A 13,923-nucleotide genomic window follows, 5' to 3' on the forward strand; every position below is an offset into this window, starting at 1 on the left:
TAATGTCACAGGATCTTTAATGACTTTCACTTTCCAGCAGTGCCCATGCTTTGGTAATGACTTACATTAGTGGATAATAAAACCATTGACCCAAAGCACACTCTCTCGTTGGAAAGAGTCCTTGAGGTCATTGGCAATCCGGCCACGTTTACATTACGTTTTAAATTTTAAAATGTACTTTAAAAAGGCATTAATACCCCATTGTGCCATTATTAAATTCCACCTCCATAGAAAATTTTACACAATACCAAAAAACACCTAACCCGGACATTAGCACTTGAACATTTAACCAAACCAGCCCTCACCAAAACACATGAATCAAATATAACACAATTGTAATTAAACTGGTCCTTCTGTCAGAGGGATGCAGGCAACTCAATCACTTGTTTTATAAGGAATAAAACAAGAATGTGTATTAGCGCACGTCCAATTAGCACGGTTGGCTAGATACGGTGCAGAAGAAGTTCAACATACGTACATACCTGATGATTATTCAAGTTATCCGAAGAACATTCAGCCTTAGTACAATACTTCGTTTTAACATTTAACGGTTGTAGTATTTCACGATTCATAAATGGCTGTCAGTTATTCTAAGAACATTAAGTCTTAGTAAAATTATCTTTAATACGTAATGGTTGTAGCTCACAGTAGCACCGCTCTAATATGAACCTAAACCAGATAAAATTTTAATACAACATTGAAATCAACTCACATCAATGCCAAAACAAACGTCTAATTGTTTATCAATAGCTGATGTTAGCAGGATTCTATATAATTTCATAAGTATCTCCATAACAACTCATTCTCAACACACAAAACCAATATTTTGCAAAAGTTGATGCTCGAACACGTGCGATTGTGTAGAAATGCAAATGATGGGAATAATGCCCGTTAGCTTATAACTATGTATGCATTTGAGTGATAATGGGTATGGACATGCTTAGTAACGTGTGTACACATGTATAAGTGTATTTTACTAACAGCATTCATCCAAAGAGCCTGTTTAGTCTAAAAAGTGGTTGTTTGTCATTTTATATTTCAGTGTACACCTCTCTGTATGAAGACTAATCAAGTTTGAATTGTATTCCTGGTCACATAATTGCATTTGTAATCGGTTTAATTAACAACACTCATTCTAACGGTTGTTTCCCTTCCTTTATTTTTACACTTCAAATAATTGAGCAAAAGCACCTTTGAGTGCCAAGATGGTGCATAACCGATATAACTACCATTATTATTACAGTGTGCACATCACTGCTGATGAGAATCGATCAAAGTGCTCAGTGGCATATTTTTGATCTGCACACATTCACACGGATATGGAGCCCTCGCGGAAGTTGGTCTTGCCGATGAGCGTGTTGATGAGGGACGAGCGGCCCTGCTTGCTTTCAGCTTGCGCCGCCTTAATGACCTCGTCGATCTGTGACTCTTTCTCCTTCCCCAGGAGAAAGCCCCGTGCTCCTAAGCCATCGCCCACCACATGGTAATCTAAGGACATTGGTGGGTGGGGGGGGAGAACGGGCGAAGAGAACAACATTTACTCCAGAACAAGTATCCGTGTTGGGATATCTGTGCTGGTAGTGGAGTGGCAGGCGGTAAAAGGTAAAAACAGCAGCCCTGCAATTGCTTGCTCAGACCACTGCCGGTGGAAGGACTTCCACTCGAGGGAGCTCTATAGAGTGTCTGTCAAGGGTATTTTAGCCTACTCCTCCAAACTGACCAGATATCTTATAAGAAGCTGGAGTGCGCCTATACACTTACCCCACTACACGTGACCTGCCGATCGACTTAATGTGGCGTGCCAATTTCTACTGCTGGGTGGAGAGAGGCGAGGTGGATGGAATAAACGTGTCCATTGTTTCAACTCTCGTGCCAGGATATCAAATTAAACATGTGGCCACTGAATTGCAATATTACCAGCATGTTAAGAATGACACCACAGTAATCTAAGGACAATGGGAAAAGAGCACAATATTGACTCCAGAACAACACAATCCATGCTGGGCTGGTATGCCAGTCGCAATGGCAGACAACACGAGGGGGGACAATTGACCGTTACCTGTGAATGCCAGTCCACAGGCTACGTTGCTGCCAAGCATTGGCACTTGTTCTCGAGCAATCTGAGACCAGCACGCGTCATTACCCACCAACGCAATGATCGGTAACTGCAACGCACGCACACAAAGAGTATCGTATTTTCAGTCCATTGATGTTATTCCTCAACGAGGTTAATCTGCTTTTTGTGTTCAGTGTGTTGTCCTTCCCCCGCACCTTCGATCTGCACGGTCAGCTATGTACGGTGCAAAAGAAGTTCCAGATATATACAACCACTGAAAACAGTTTTGCATTCGAAAAGTCTCAGACAAGTACACTGTGTTGACTGGAGTGCATTGTTATTTCTGTATTTGCTGTGCAAAATTATAATTATGTAATTTTGTAGAGTAGTACGTATAAATGAAGCCTTTCAGTAATGCTTAGTTTTAATTCGTGTCACATTTACATTTTACAGACTCCATCATATACCGTGCAGCAGAGATACATTTTCATTCTTGTTTTAGAAAGTGGAGAAAACTGGATGTATTGGCAATAGAGGTAACTTAAGACACCCAGAGCAGCAGAAAGACAAAGACACTGCCTTCTCTCCCCTGCATTGAGCAAACTTTGATAGCTTATGACAAATTAATATTTACTACAAAGAGCGTGTTGGTTATGACAAGACAGAGATAAACAGAAGGAAATTAAGACATTTTAATAGCGATTGTATAACCAATGTGTGCATTGATGGAAAACAGAAAAAGGGATTGAAAGATTGGTTGAAAGCGTTTGTCCATATCCAAGCATTATAAATTGCAGAGATTTTGAGAGCAGTTGACAACACACTCCTGCATACAATTTAACAAGCTGCACGAAGAGCACCGGTACCTTGTGTCGGGTGAACGTATCAAACTCAGCCATGCTGAACCCCAGTGAACCATCTCCATAGATGATCCATACCTACAACACCCGCACAAACGAATCAGATACTTCACGCAAGCATTGCTGTTTTAGGCAAAACCTTGGGAAGATTCTTCACGGGCAAAAAATGCTCAATACAGTAATCCCTCGCCACTTCGCGGTTCAAGTTTCGCGGCCTCAGTGCATCGCGGATTTTTCTAACTGATTTAAAGGCCTCATTATACCTGTGCAGTAACACCATCATCATCATCATTCATCATCACATTCATCAAACTGCACAGGTCTGTCATCGTCGTCATTGTCATCGTCATTGTCATCGTCGTCATTACTGGAGTCAAGTCTCAAGATACTACTGTCATTGGTGAGTGTAGAACACCATAATACGTATCGTATGAGAGAGAGTGAATGTATAATATTAAGGTTTTATAATTAAATAGATTTAAGTAAAATATATATATAAAGTATAAATATACATATTTTAAACATTCTGGTACCCACACACACATATACGGAAATTCCTAGGGGGCCAATCCTACTTCGCGGATTTTCACCTATCGCGAGGGGTTCCGGACCCCATTAACCGCGATAAACGAGGGATCACTGTACATGGAACGACACGGCAATAAGACATAGCTGGGGTTGCTTAGTTGTTCAATGGCTTTCTCCGACATTTGATAATAATTATCGGTGGGAGAAAGTCAAGCGTCTCCCCGCTGGAATGAGCAATGGTGGTGGCATTAAGCCAGCGGTAGAAATTCTACATTCCCATGGCAGTTTCCAGTGTACTCAGAGGTCAACCACTGTTGATTCTCACATTTCATTGACCGTTGGAGAGATGGTAGGCTTAGTTGAATGTGGACCAACATTTTAACTTGCAACTTTCCATTTGTTATTTTAAATTTATTTATCCAGGAAAGCCTCAATTTTTTTTCAGGAGGGTACTAAGTTTTACAGTGTATGAGGGTGACAATTGCCACATGTTTTTTTTCCATTTCAGAAATATGCCGGTAATTTTTCTAATTTCTAACACAACATCACGGGATCTTTAGCATACACTGTGAAGTAGATGGCACATATTTTACGTTTAATACACCCGCAGAGAGTCAATCAATAAAACCGCAATGTCCCCCAGTAAAATTCTGCTTGACATACCTCAGAGTCTGGTCGGCAAAGCTTGGCTCCCAGGGCAAACCCTCCTCCAACACCTAGAGTTCCAAATGCCCCTGAAACATAGCAAACAGCAGCAACCACATAATGTGTATAGTGTGACTCGTTTCTGAATGTGTCAATTCTGTGTGTATATATATACCAGGTATAACCGTTAATCTGTGAGTATCATATATTACCAAGTCACTATGGGGGCTGTAGCAATAACAATAATCATACAGTATGAACTCTAATTTATATACACATTATTAACAAATAGAGTATTTTGCATAATTGTTGTGTGAGCATGATGGTACTGGCCATTTTAACTTAAATTTTCACGGGCAAGTTTTTAATTATTTTGGAGTATGTGTTCACATTTTCTGTTTAATGTTCGACGAAACATTACATTGCACAATGGTGTAGTGAGCACAGTGTACAGTTCGATCTATGTCCAAATATGTGACATTATTTATACAAACTGTAACAATATAATAAAATTCCACTATTTTCATTCAATAGTGAAAAAGTAAAGTTTTGTTTGCGGTAAAGTTACTTGTAAAAAGTAAATACATATTTACTGAAAAACAAGTAACTTTATCAAAGTTACTTCCCAACACTTATTAATGGTTTGATGCCTGTTGCTGGCAGAAATTATCAAACGCATATTCCTGTAAACTTGACGAAAGACCATACAACATCAACATTGACACGAGTCTATGGCAAGGTTTGTTCAGGTCATATCTCAAATTTTTATTTTGGAAATTTACCAGTTGAGTAATTGTAGTTTTTTTTTGTCTAATATAGAATGAGAATATTGATTTTGATGGAGGTGGTGATGAAGATTGTGATATTGGTGAGAGTCTTCTTGAATGTGCACGTGATGGAGATTGTAGGATTTATGATGAAAGTAGTTGTGATGATGATGATGATGGTTGTGGTGACAGTGATGATATTATTACAATGCTACAATTATACCAGGGTCCAGCCAGCATAGTGGCCCCCGTGGCCGAAGGATGTATGCCGCGCTGCCCACAAAATCTCCTCCGTCAGCTACGATGATGCTGTCATCTGCTAGCAAGTCATCCAGGCGATGTAGAACCTTGAGCGGGTTGAGGTGTTGATCTGTCTCCTCCTCTGCCTTCTCGCTGCGATCGGCACACAAGGCAAGGGTCATTCCCATGCAAGGCACTAAGCTTTAAATCGAATAATTCACCACTTTCATCATTAACACTGTCCACTGACTAACTTCATTGGAGGTCTCCCGAGAACTACACATGGCCACCGAGGATGCCATCGCATGGGTTGGCGATTACACACACACGCTGAATGAATATTAAACATTTTTGCAGACTAATGTATTGGGCAATGTTTATTTGTCAACTCAATTATTGCACATTTACTTAAAATGTCTTAGTATTTTCACACAACATGCTGTAAAGTGTGATTTCCAACTATCGCAGTCATCCAACTTGGATGTGATCTCTGCACTGAAGGGCCATTGCCAAAACCTTTAGCCTGAAATGTGTTCTAATAAAAACGAAAAAAATGTGTTCATGGGATGTACGTGTCATCCAGAAACAAAGGGCAGTACACACGGATTGCGCTATGAAATTTAATAAAGGTAAAATGTAATCAAATTTTTTTTTACATTTTACCACCAATATATGGCAGGACTCCACAGAGTAGAAAAGGTGAGTAGTTGCTCAAGAACCTGTTGGCTTTCTCCTTCTTCTCATCTCCTTGTTTGAGGTCACGAGCCCACTCTTTGGGACACTTGTAGCCCTTGAGTCCAGCAGATAGACTCACCAAGAAGGAGCCAGGATCCCCTAGGCACAACACGAAGGGCACATCACACACATTATTTTCTTGTTAAGTTGACCAGGCAGATGCTGTTATGGTATTCACATTTTATTTACTATCAAGTTATTTTAAAATAGAATTTTACAATGTTTTTCATAACATACATTTTATAATAAATTATAAAAACAGGACAATGATTACCAGTTCCAAAATATTGGCTGATGAACAAAGCATAAAAAGGGATTGTAAATAAATCAGTAGTTTTATTTACTTGTCAAACAAATCTGGATCAATCTTGCTACAAGTCATTTTATTGCTATAGATTTATTTAGAAGCTCTTACGCTGCAATAAGTTTAATAAGGTCATATATTTACCTTGCACAGCAACTGTCGGCTTCCAGAACATGTCTGAATTTTTAAGCAGCTGTGAGCGGTCACGATTTACAGCTATTATCGTGCTTTTCCGACTCAAAACCCGACCGTAAGACAGTCGAAAGTCGCACACAGTCCCTTAAAAAGACAGCAAAAAAACAACATTTCTTGGTAAGTTATTACACGCCATGGAGTAAATTTTGACTTCTATATTGAGTACTCGCAAGTCAAAAATGTCCCCATATTGACTAAGTAGTAAACAATGCTATATTCACATCTAAAACTCCACAGAAAAACCAATATAAACATTGAATATTATCTTCTTGTCAAATACACACATGTAATTCACCTTTATAACTATGTGGTTTGTAACTAAAGAATGCGCTCAGAAATTTGCACTCATGTTGCGTCACAGTTATTAAGGTACAAGTGCCTTGTATTCGACTCAAACTTTCACCTCTCCATTACTGCCTCTGTCATGGGAATGTCAGAACCACTACAGTGCTACCCGGATGCTTGAGTTGCGAAACAATTTGGCTTTTGTGTTTCATATAAAATGTGTTTATAATTGTTGTGGAAAACAAAGCAGTAGTTAAATTTCGATTTAAAGCTTTCGTGACTGCAGGGATTCATCTTCTTGGTTCTTTCGGTAAAGTCACGTGGAAGGGAAATAATAAAAGAATACAAATAAAACATAATAAAATACAATTCTCACAACGTTTCGGCCACAACGCAAGCAGCCGTCCTCAGGTGAAGAACAGGTCTGTCGGAAAGACAGCGTCCGAAACGTTGTGAGAATTGTATTTTATTATGGTTCATTTTTATTATTTTATTATTTCCCTTCTACGTGACTTTACCAAAAGAACCAACAAGATAAAGCAGTAGTTCTACCAACAAGCAAGTATCTACAGGAATAACTATGTCCATATTAACCATGGTGCACATAGAATAACCAGCTGGCAGGTACAAACAGTGCAACTTTTAATTCAGGGAGATATATCGCTGTTACCTAAGAGAATCACGAGGTCTGCCTCCTTAAGGGCATCCCTGCGATTTTGCCGGATATGAATGGGGCTGTCCCTTCCCAGCATGCCCCGGGCCATCCCGCCCAGGAAGCATGGAATTCCCAAGTGCTCCAGTGTTTCTCTGTGGGGGGGAAACAAGAACAGCCATCGTTTGTTTAATATAAACACATCAACGGGTGTAAGTGAATGTAGACTAGTAGTGGACATACACTTCATTATGAATCGGGTTCATAAGTGATAATGCACCAGGATTCTATTTCAGAGCAAAGTGGCAATGTAAGAACAAAAAAAACATTTAATATCTCAAAATGTATTAAGTTATAGGTTTCATTTTTGTCCGCATTGTTTGTTGGTGTCAATATTTATTTATATTTCAAATTACAGAATCATTTATCTATCATGATTATGGGTGGTCAAAATCCTGTCAAAATTATATATCACAACTACATAAAGACAATCTGACATGATTATAGGTTGTCGAAGATTGAAAACCAGATATTTAATGCATCCAAAAGAATGTGTACTGACTTAATGCTCTTTTCATCTACCTGATCTGGTTGGCTGGTACAGGGGGCAGTGTTGCTTGGCTGCCCAACAGAAAGACCGGCTTCTTTGCTCGGCTTACCAACTCCACACATGTCTGCACCTGCACACCGCCACTCACAAGAAGTTAGTCACAATCTGGGGTGAGCCTTCATAATTTTTCATGTTATAAGTAACCCTGCTCATTCCCATTGATCACCATAAACCGCTGGTACAAACTACAAATTCCTGTGGCATGGCAGGGGCCAGTGTATCCATGGGAAAACCAATGTTAACATCACATATGACCTTTTGGGAATGATAAGTTGAGTAAACTTCAAATTAGGATTTGAACACTGAACATTTTGATTGAGTTAAGTGCTCGAGCCACATCACCACTTGACGAGATTAGTGCTGGTCAAAGTTGCATGTCAGTCGACCCGTGGCACCTGGGTCTGCCCTGTGACCTCCTGCCAGCAGGCGTTCGACACTTAACGTGGCCTCAAGGTGCACATAGCCTGGCACAAGCGCCGTGGTGACGTCACCGCCACTTAGTGGTGAATGGAGGTTGTTGTTGTTGTTGTGTATAAAATTGCCGCTTTTAAATAATAAAGAAAAGGCAAAGGGCACCTGTTCAGGAGTGGCCATGGGCCGCTGAATTGGCAGTGGGGACATGTCCCTGGGCTCCCAAGCTCCGGCAAACAGGTTCCGCAGGTGGTTCAAAAGGTACCTGCAAGCACCCATGCGCCGTGAGCTGTGCTGTGTGTCTGTGTACTAACATGTCATAAGGGTGTGAGTCACCATAAAAAAAATTGACTTCTCAAAAAATAATGAAACAGCTCCAAAAGCTTAGTAGCTTAGTGTGCTTGCGTCTGCAGTAAAAGGCAAGGGTTATATGGTTCAAAGCACAACTTGAGTGAATTATCAGTTGATGGTGTTAAAGACACGGTTTGCGCTGTTCGCACAAGTAAGGATTTGTGGAGTGGGTCAAGGTCACCATTGTACTGCCTTATACGGAGAGAAAAGGATCCTGTAATAATGGAGACACTATTTTAGGTGACTGTCGTTTTGAATGGTGTGCTCACCACAAAACTGACTTTTAAATAGATGACTCTTCAACTCCCACAGTCACCCAATATTTAAATATGAATTAGTGTGGACTTATGTGTACTTTTGATATACAGTAATCCCTCGCCACTTCGCGGTTCAAGTTTCACGGCCTCAGTGCATCGCGGATTTTTCAAAAATATTCATCGAAAAATAAAAATTCAAAAATACCGCCATATCGGCAGCCGTATTGCGGAAAGCAGCGTTGTTTCATCGTGATGCGCGAGAAAAACGGTTTCCCAGGATGCCAGACAAAGAGAGAAACTCTCTCAGAGGCTTTGTACATATCCACGGGCACTCAGACAAGGCACGTGATTGGTTCCCGGCGCAAAATCGACGAATGAGAGCACGAGTGGATGTATCCTGTGAGCTGATTGGCTGTGCATCATCGTTGTCATCGTCGTCGTCGTCATTACTGGAGTCAAGTCTCAAGATACTACTGTCATTGGTGAGTGTAGAACACCATAATACGTATCGTATGAGAGAGAGAGTGAATGTATATTATTAAGGTTTTATAATTAAATAGATTTAAGTAAAATATATATATAAAGTATAAATATACATATGTTAAACATTCTGGTACCCACACACACATATACGGAAATTCCTAGGGGGCCAATCCTACTACGCGGATTTTCACCTATCGCGAGGGGTTCCGGTCCCCATTAACCGCGATAAACGAGGGATCACTGTACTTTAATAACCTTTGATAGACTGTACCATCCTGTATAATTGTATAAGAGCCAGTTTCGAAAGGGCTCTTGTACGTGCCATAATCACACACGTGAAACACAATTTAGGAATTTCATTGAGCCTTTTTCAAGTCTTTAAACAAGTATCTAAAATATATATATATATTCTTTGGGTCTTTCGGTAAAGTCACGTAGATAGGTTCAAATTAATAAAAATTAAATAAACAAAAAACTACGATGTTTCGATCACAACACAAGCAATCGTCATCAGGAGGCAAAACCTTTTGTTTCCTCCTGATGACGATCGCTTGTGTTATTTTTATTAATTTGAACCTATCTACGTGACTTTACCGAAAGACCCAAAGAATATGAATTCCTGCAGTCACGAAAGCTATAAGTCAAGAAAAAGAAATAATATATGGTAATGCTAATATTCAGAGCAAACTATAATTAAACATACATGTTAGATTCAGGCACAAAAAGTGTTTCAGGAAGAGCACTTAGCTGATATAAACAACAACACATAACATGGGAATAACAAGATGTACACCAAACAGTGGTTATCATACTAAGCTATAAATCCGACAACCTGAGTTCAATTCCTAGCTAAAACTAACATCAGCGGAGACCAATATCCGAAACAATCCTGGGAATCCCCCCTTGACAAACGTACACTGATCAGGATGAAGTATGGTCAACACAACCCTCTCAACTGACCAAGTGTCTTGATGACCTTGATTCAACAGTGGATTTACAAAGGGCTGTACATTCATATTATTTTATATACGAACAACACAACTTGAAGTCAAAGGTCTAAGGTGAAACAAGGGGCAGACAATATTTAATTGAGAGGTCATGGTGACGTACCAGTTGATGATTTTACCCATGAGCCCCTTTGGTGCTGTTTTTGGAGCAAGTTCCTTTTGCACCACGTGGTAAGGGTAGAGGACATCAATAGGCAACTCTACAAACACAGGCCCTATGAAAGACCACACAACCAAACACAATCACATTCATCATCGGATTCAAGTTCATATCTTTATATTTTTCAAAAGTCATCACGAGGAGCTTATCCATATCAATTGGTCAATATCTTCTCAGTTACATGAAACATACCTATATTTTTATTATTAAATTACATTTTCAAGTGCTTGCCACTCGCTCAAACTCATGTGCGGTAAGTGCTCATCTTTGTACGAGTGTCGTAAATGCCACTTATTATGTGGAGCCCAGTTTCTCCAAAGGACAAACACTAATTAACTCCCAGTGTTGATGCCACCGCCAGCGAGTGGCTTGTCTTGAGGCGCATTTATCCATATGGTCTGACAGACTGGAAGCAATTGGAGTAACCGCACGTCACCCCACCACATGTGAGCTGCCAATCCACTTCTTGCAGCATATGCACTTGACTTAGAGGCAAATTAAAACAATGCGATGTATGCTTATACGTCTTTATATATAAGATGGCATGAGTACTTAAAAATGTTTTACATGTGCAACATTACCTGGAGTGCCAGACTGGGCAGTGGAAAGTGCTCGTCTGATCGCGGGGACAATTTCACGCACAGTGCTCACGGTAATGCACAGCTTGCACAGCGGCTTGAACAGCGACAGCTGATCGATGTCTTGCAGCGCCCCTCGTCCCTGAACAAAAACAACACCAATCGTTCAGCACACACCGTTGGTTTCTTGCGTGCTTGCTAGGGTAGTGCCATGGTTAGAGCACTTAACTATCAACAGGAAGGTTTCAAGTTAAACAGTATTTGTCCTATGCAGTGTCTTGACCCTGAGCATGGCAATGTGAATTTACTATGACTTGCTTACGGCACTTTCATTGAGATAGGCACCACCCCATTGCTCAATTAAGAAAGGGATGATGGCCACATTTTAGTGAGTAAAGCAGTGTACTGTTTAGACCTGACAATATAACGATAGTCACAGCCTAATGTTACGTGCACGGATTTGCAAATTATGAATTTCATAAGGGCCCAGTACCTTAAGGAGGGTAGCAGCTGCCCCTCCCATGAGCAATACTGGAGACTCGGCCATCTGAGCATTCTTCACTGCGGTGACAGTGTTGGTGAGACCCGGTCCTGCCGTCACCACAGCAACACCAACGGTACCTGCACATCAAATACATGCATTATCCTATTAACAGGTAATTTTCACAGCCGCTTGTGTTTTTATGGATTGAGCCACGTGTTGAGAATTTCAAGCTTTCACTACACACTGCTGCGGGCATCTTCAGGAATTGATTTAGGGTTTATATACAGGTGAGTGGATGTGTGTTGTTGAGTAAGAGAGTATATTAGTAGGTTTGCATGTGAGTGTGCATGTATGTATGTATACATGACAATGCAAGTGAAGGCAGATATGCTGGTGGGTGTACGTTCGTACGCACGCATGTGTGTGTTAATCGATGTGCAGATAAGTGTGAAAGTGTGAGTTTCTTTGCACATTTGTGTGCATGCACGTGATTGGATGTGCAGGTATCTGTGCGTATAAGTTTATGTATGTGTTGAGATGTATAGGCATAGTGGGGAGCACAAGTGGTGCATCTGCCAGTTATCTCAGTCAACTCATAATAAGTGTCTGTGCCGTGACCTACGAGCAAGTCTACCGCACTTCACGTGGCGTCAAAAGTGCAACCTAGCCTGGCACAAACGCCGTGGTGATGTCACTACCATATAGTGGCAAATGGTGGCTGTTGTTATTGGTAGGTACGTGAGTGAGTGTGTCAGTTACTGTGTGCGTGGCAATAGATGTGTGGACAGGTGAATGAATGGGTATGAGGGTGTGTGTTTGTGCAGGTGTGTGGATGGTATACAGGGGCGAGTGTGTCGACAGACGAGTGGAGGGGTACATGGAGGTGCGGGCGTGTGTGTGTTCTTGTGCAAGCAGGCGTGCACGCCAGCACAGCACTTTCTGTCGCGCCCGCTGACCCGAAAGCCGTGCGACGGCGTCGGCAGCAAAGACAGCGGTGGCCTCGTGCCGCACGTCCACCACACGCATGCCCAGCTTCTCGCTGGCCGTGAGGACAGGTGACACGTGGCCGCCCACCAGCGTGAAGACGAAGCGCACGCCATGAGCACGCAGAACTTCCGCCACCAGCTCCCCACCGTGCCGGCTGCTGTCCGATTCCACCTGTCAGCAGGTAACAGATACCTCTCTTCCACTGTACAACCGAGCCATGCAAGTCATGCCGATCCAGCCTGCTGTGGCTCAGGTGACAGGTTTTTCCACTGCAATGCCTTTTGGAGCACTGTTTATCGTCATGTGATACGAGTTGGGACTCTTGATATGCAATTAAAAAAAAAATTCAGTCATTTTCTAAGAATAACAGTCACACGCAGGGTTACAAAAGTCTAAATTTAAATATCAAAGATAAAAAGATATAGCATAATTCCTGCTATGTGTGGATTATTGGTGCTGCGTGCTAATGTGGAGCTGCAGGAGTGGAGTTGTAGGCAAACGCAGCTCCTATTTTTTTTATCTCGCTTTTTATCAGCACAGACTAGTTGTGCTGATGTGATTTTGTTTAGGAAAAATAATATGCATTTTTTTAACTTGGAGAAGCAAAACAAAAAATAAAATAAAAACATTACCCTAGATTCATATGAAAGATTTGCACCGTTTGCGTCTCAGAAACATCATGATCTGCAAATGCATAGCGAATTTAGCCGCCAGTCGTGTGCCTGTGTTATCCGCATTTTTTTTGCGGATTAATGGAAATCGTGTGGCTCTTTCCACCCATAATTTACGGCACAAATATGTTTTGGATATAGCAAGGCCCACGGGTAACAGGCGGCCCCTGATGGCCTTCAGTGCGGGCCCTTGACATGCGGCAATCGACAATACGCAACATGTGAGAACACCCTTTGCAGGCTATGTGGCGACCCTCACAATGAAGTCTTATCGGCGAAAATGCCCCTCCCCCCACCCCCTTTGAAAATTAGTGAATAACACTGGGCTACATATCAATGTGGATTATTTGAGTTATGTTGTAACATAGAGCATGTGCATTTTCTCATTGGAAGGTTGTGGTTTATGGGACAATGATATACATTACAAGGCTATGCATAGTGTATGTACACTATGCATAGTGTACATACACTATGCATAGTGTATGTAATGCAAATACTACTTGGACAACAAGTGCACTCTTATGGGAATAATGAGCAAAGTCCTAAAGTCTAAAGTGACAAGAGCTTGTTGTACAACCTTGCACCATAAAGAGAGATTATCAAGGTAGGGTTTTTGTTGGTTTTCCCCAAGAAGTATCCCATAAAGAATGAATACTT

General features: G+C 41.2%; 2 protein-coding genes across 2 annotated transcripts in view; one reads left to right on the plus strand and one right to left on the minus strand.

Moving 5' to 3' along the window:
* The window catches only part of HACL2 (2-hydroxyacyl-CoA lyase 2), a 15,459-nt gene continuing 1,536 nt past the window's right edge, over window positions 1-13,923 (minus strand). The window contains exons 2-15 of the mRNA XM_078608232.1: window positions 12,565-12,766; window positions 11,618-11,745; window positions 11,128-11,266; window positions 10,490-10,601; window positions 8,454-8,553; window positions 7,850-7,947; window positions 7,286-7,422; window positions 6,280-6,414; window positions 5,816-5,930; window positions 5,080-5,249; window positions 4,108-4,178; window positions 2,923-2,994; window positions 2,060-2,165; window positions 1-1,488 (exon numbers count right to left, since the gene is read on the minus strand). Coding sequence (XP_078464358.1) covers window positions 1,310-1,488; window positions 2,060-2,165; window positions 2,923-2,994; window positions 4,108-4,178; window positions 5,080-5,249; window positions 5,816-5,930; window positions 6,280-6,414; window positions 7,286-7,422; window positions 7,850-7,947; window positions 8,454-8,553; window positions 10,490-10,601; window positions 11,128-11,266; window positions 11,618-11,745; window positions 12,565-12,766 — 1,764 coding nt within the window. The 3' untranslated portion in view covers window positions 1-1,309. The remainder of the gene's footprint in view (window positions 1,489-2,059; window positions 2,166-2,922; window positions 2,995-4,107; window positions 4,179-5,079; window positions 5,250-5,815; window positions 5,931-6,279; window positions 6,415-7,285; window positions 7,423-7,849; window positions 7,948-8,453; window positions 8,554-10,489; window positions 10,602-11,127; window positions 11,267-11,617; window positions 11,746-12,564; window positions 12,767-13,923) is intronic.
* LOC144728656 (protein FAM118B-like) overlaps window positions 12,647-13,923 on the plus strand; it is a 20,143-nt gene continuing 18,866 nt past the window's right edge. Inside the window, exon 1 of the mRNA XM_078608236.1 lies at window positions 12,647-12,776. The gene's annotated coding sequence lies outside the window, so the exon portion shown is untranslated. The remainder of the gene's footprint in view (window positions 12,777-13,923) is intronic.

The sequence above is a fragment of the Lampetra planeri genome, chromosome 29 (assembly GCF_965212315.1).
Source record: "Lampetra planeri chromosome 29, kcLamPlan1.2.h2, whole genome shotgun sequence".
In the NCBI taxonomy this organism is placed as follows: domain Eukaryota; kingdom Metazoa; phylum Chordata; class Hyperoartia; order Petromyzontiformes; family Petromyzontidae; genus Lampetra; species Lampetra planeri.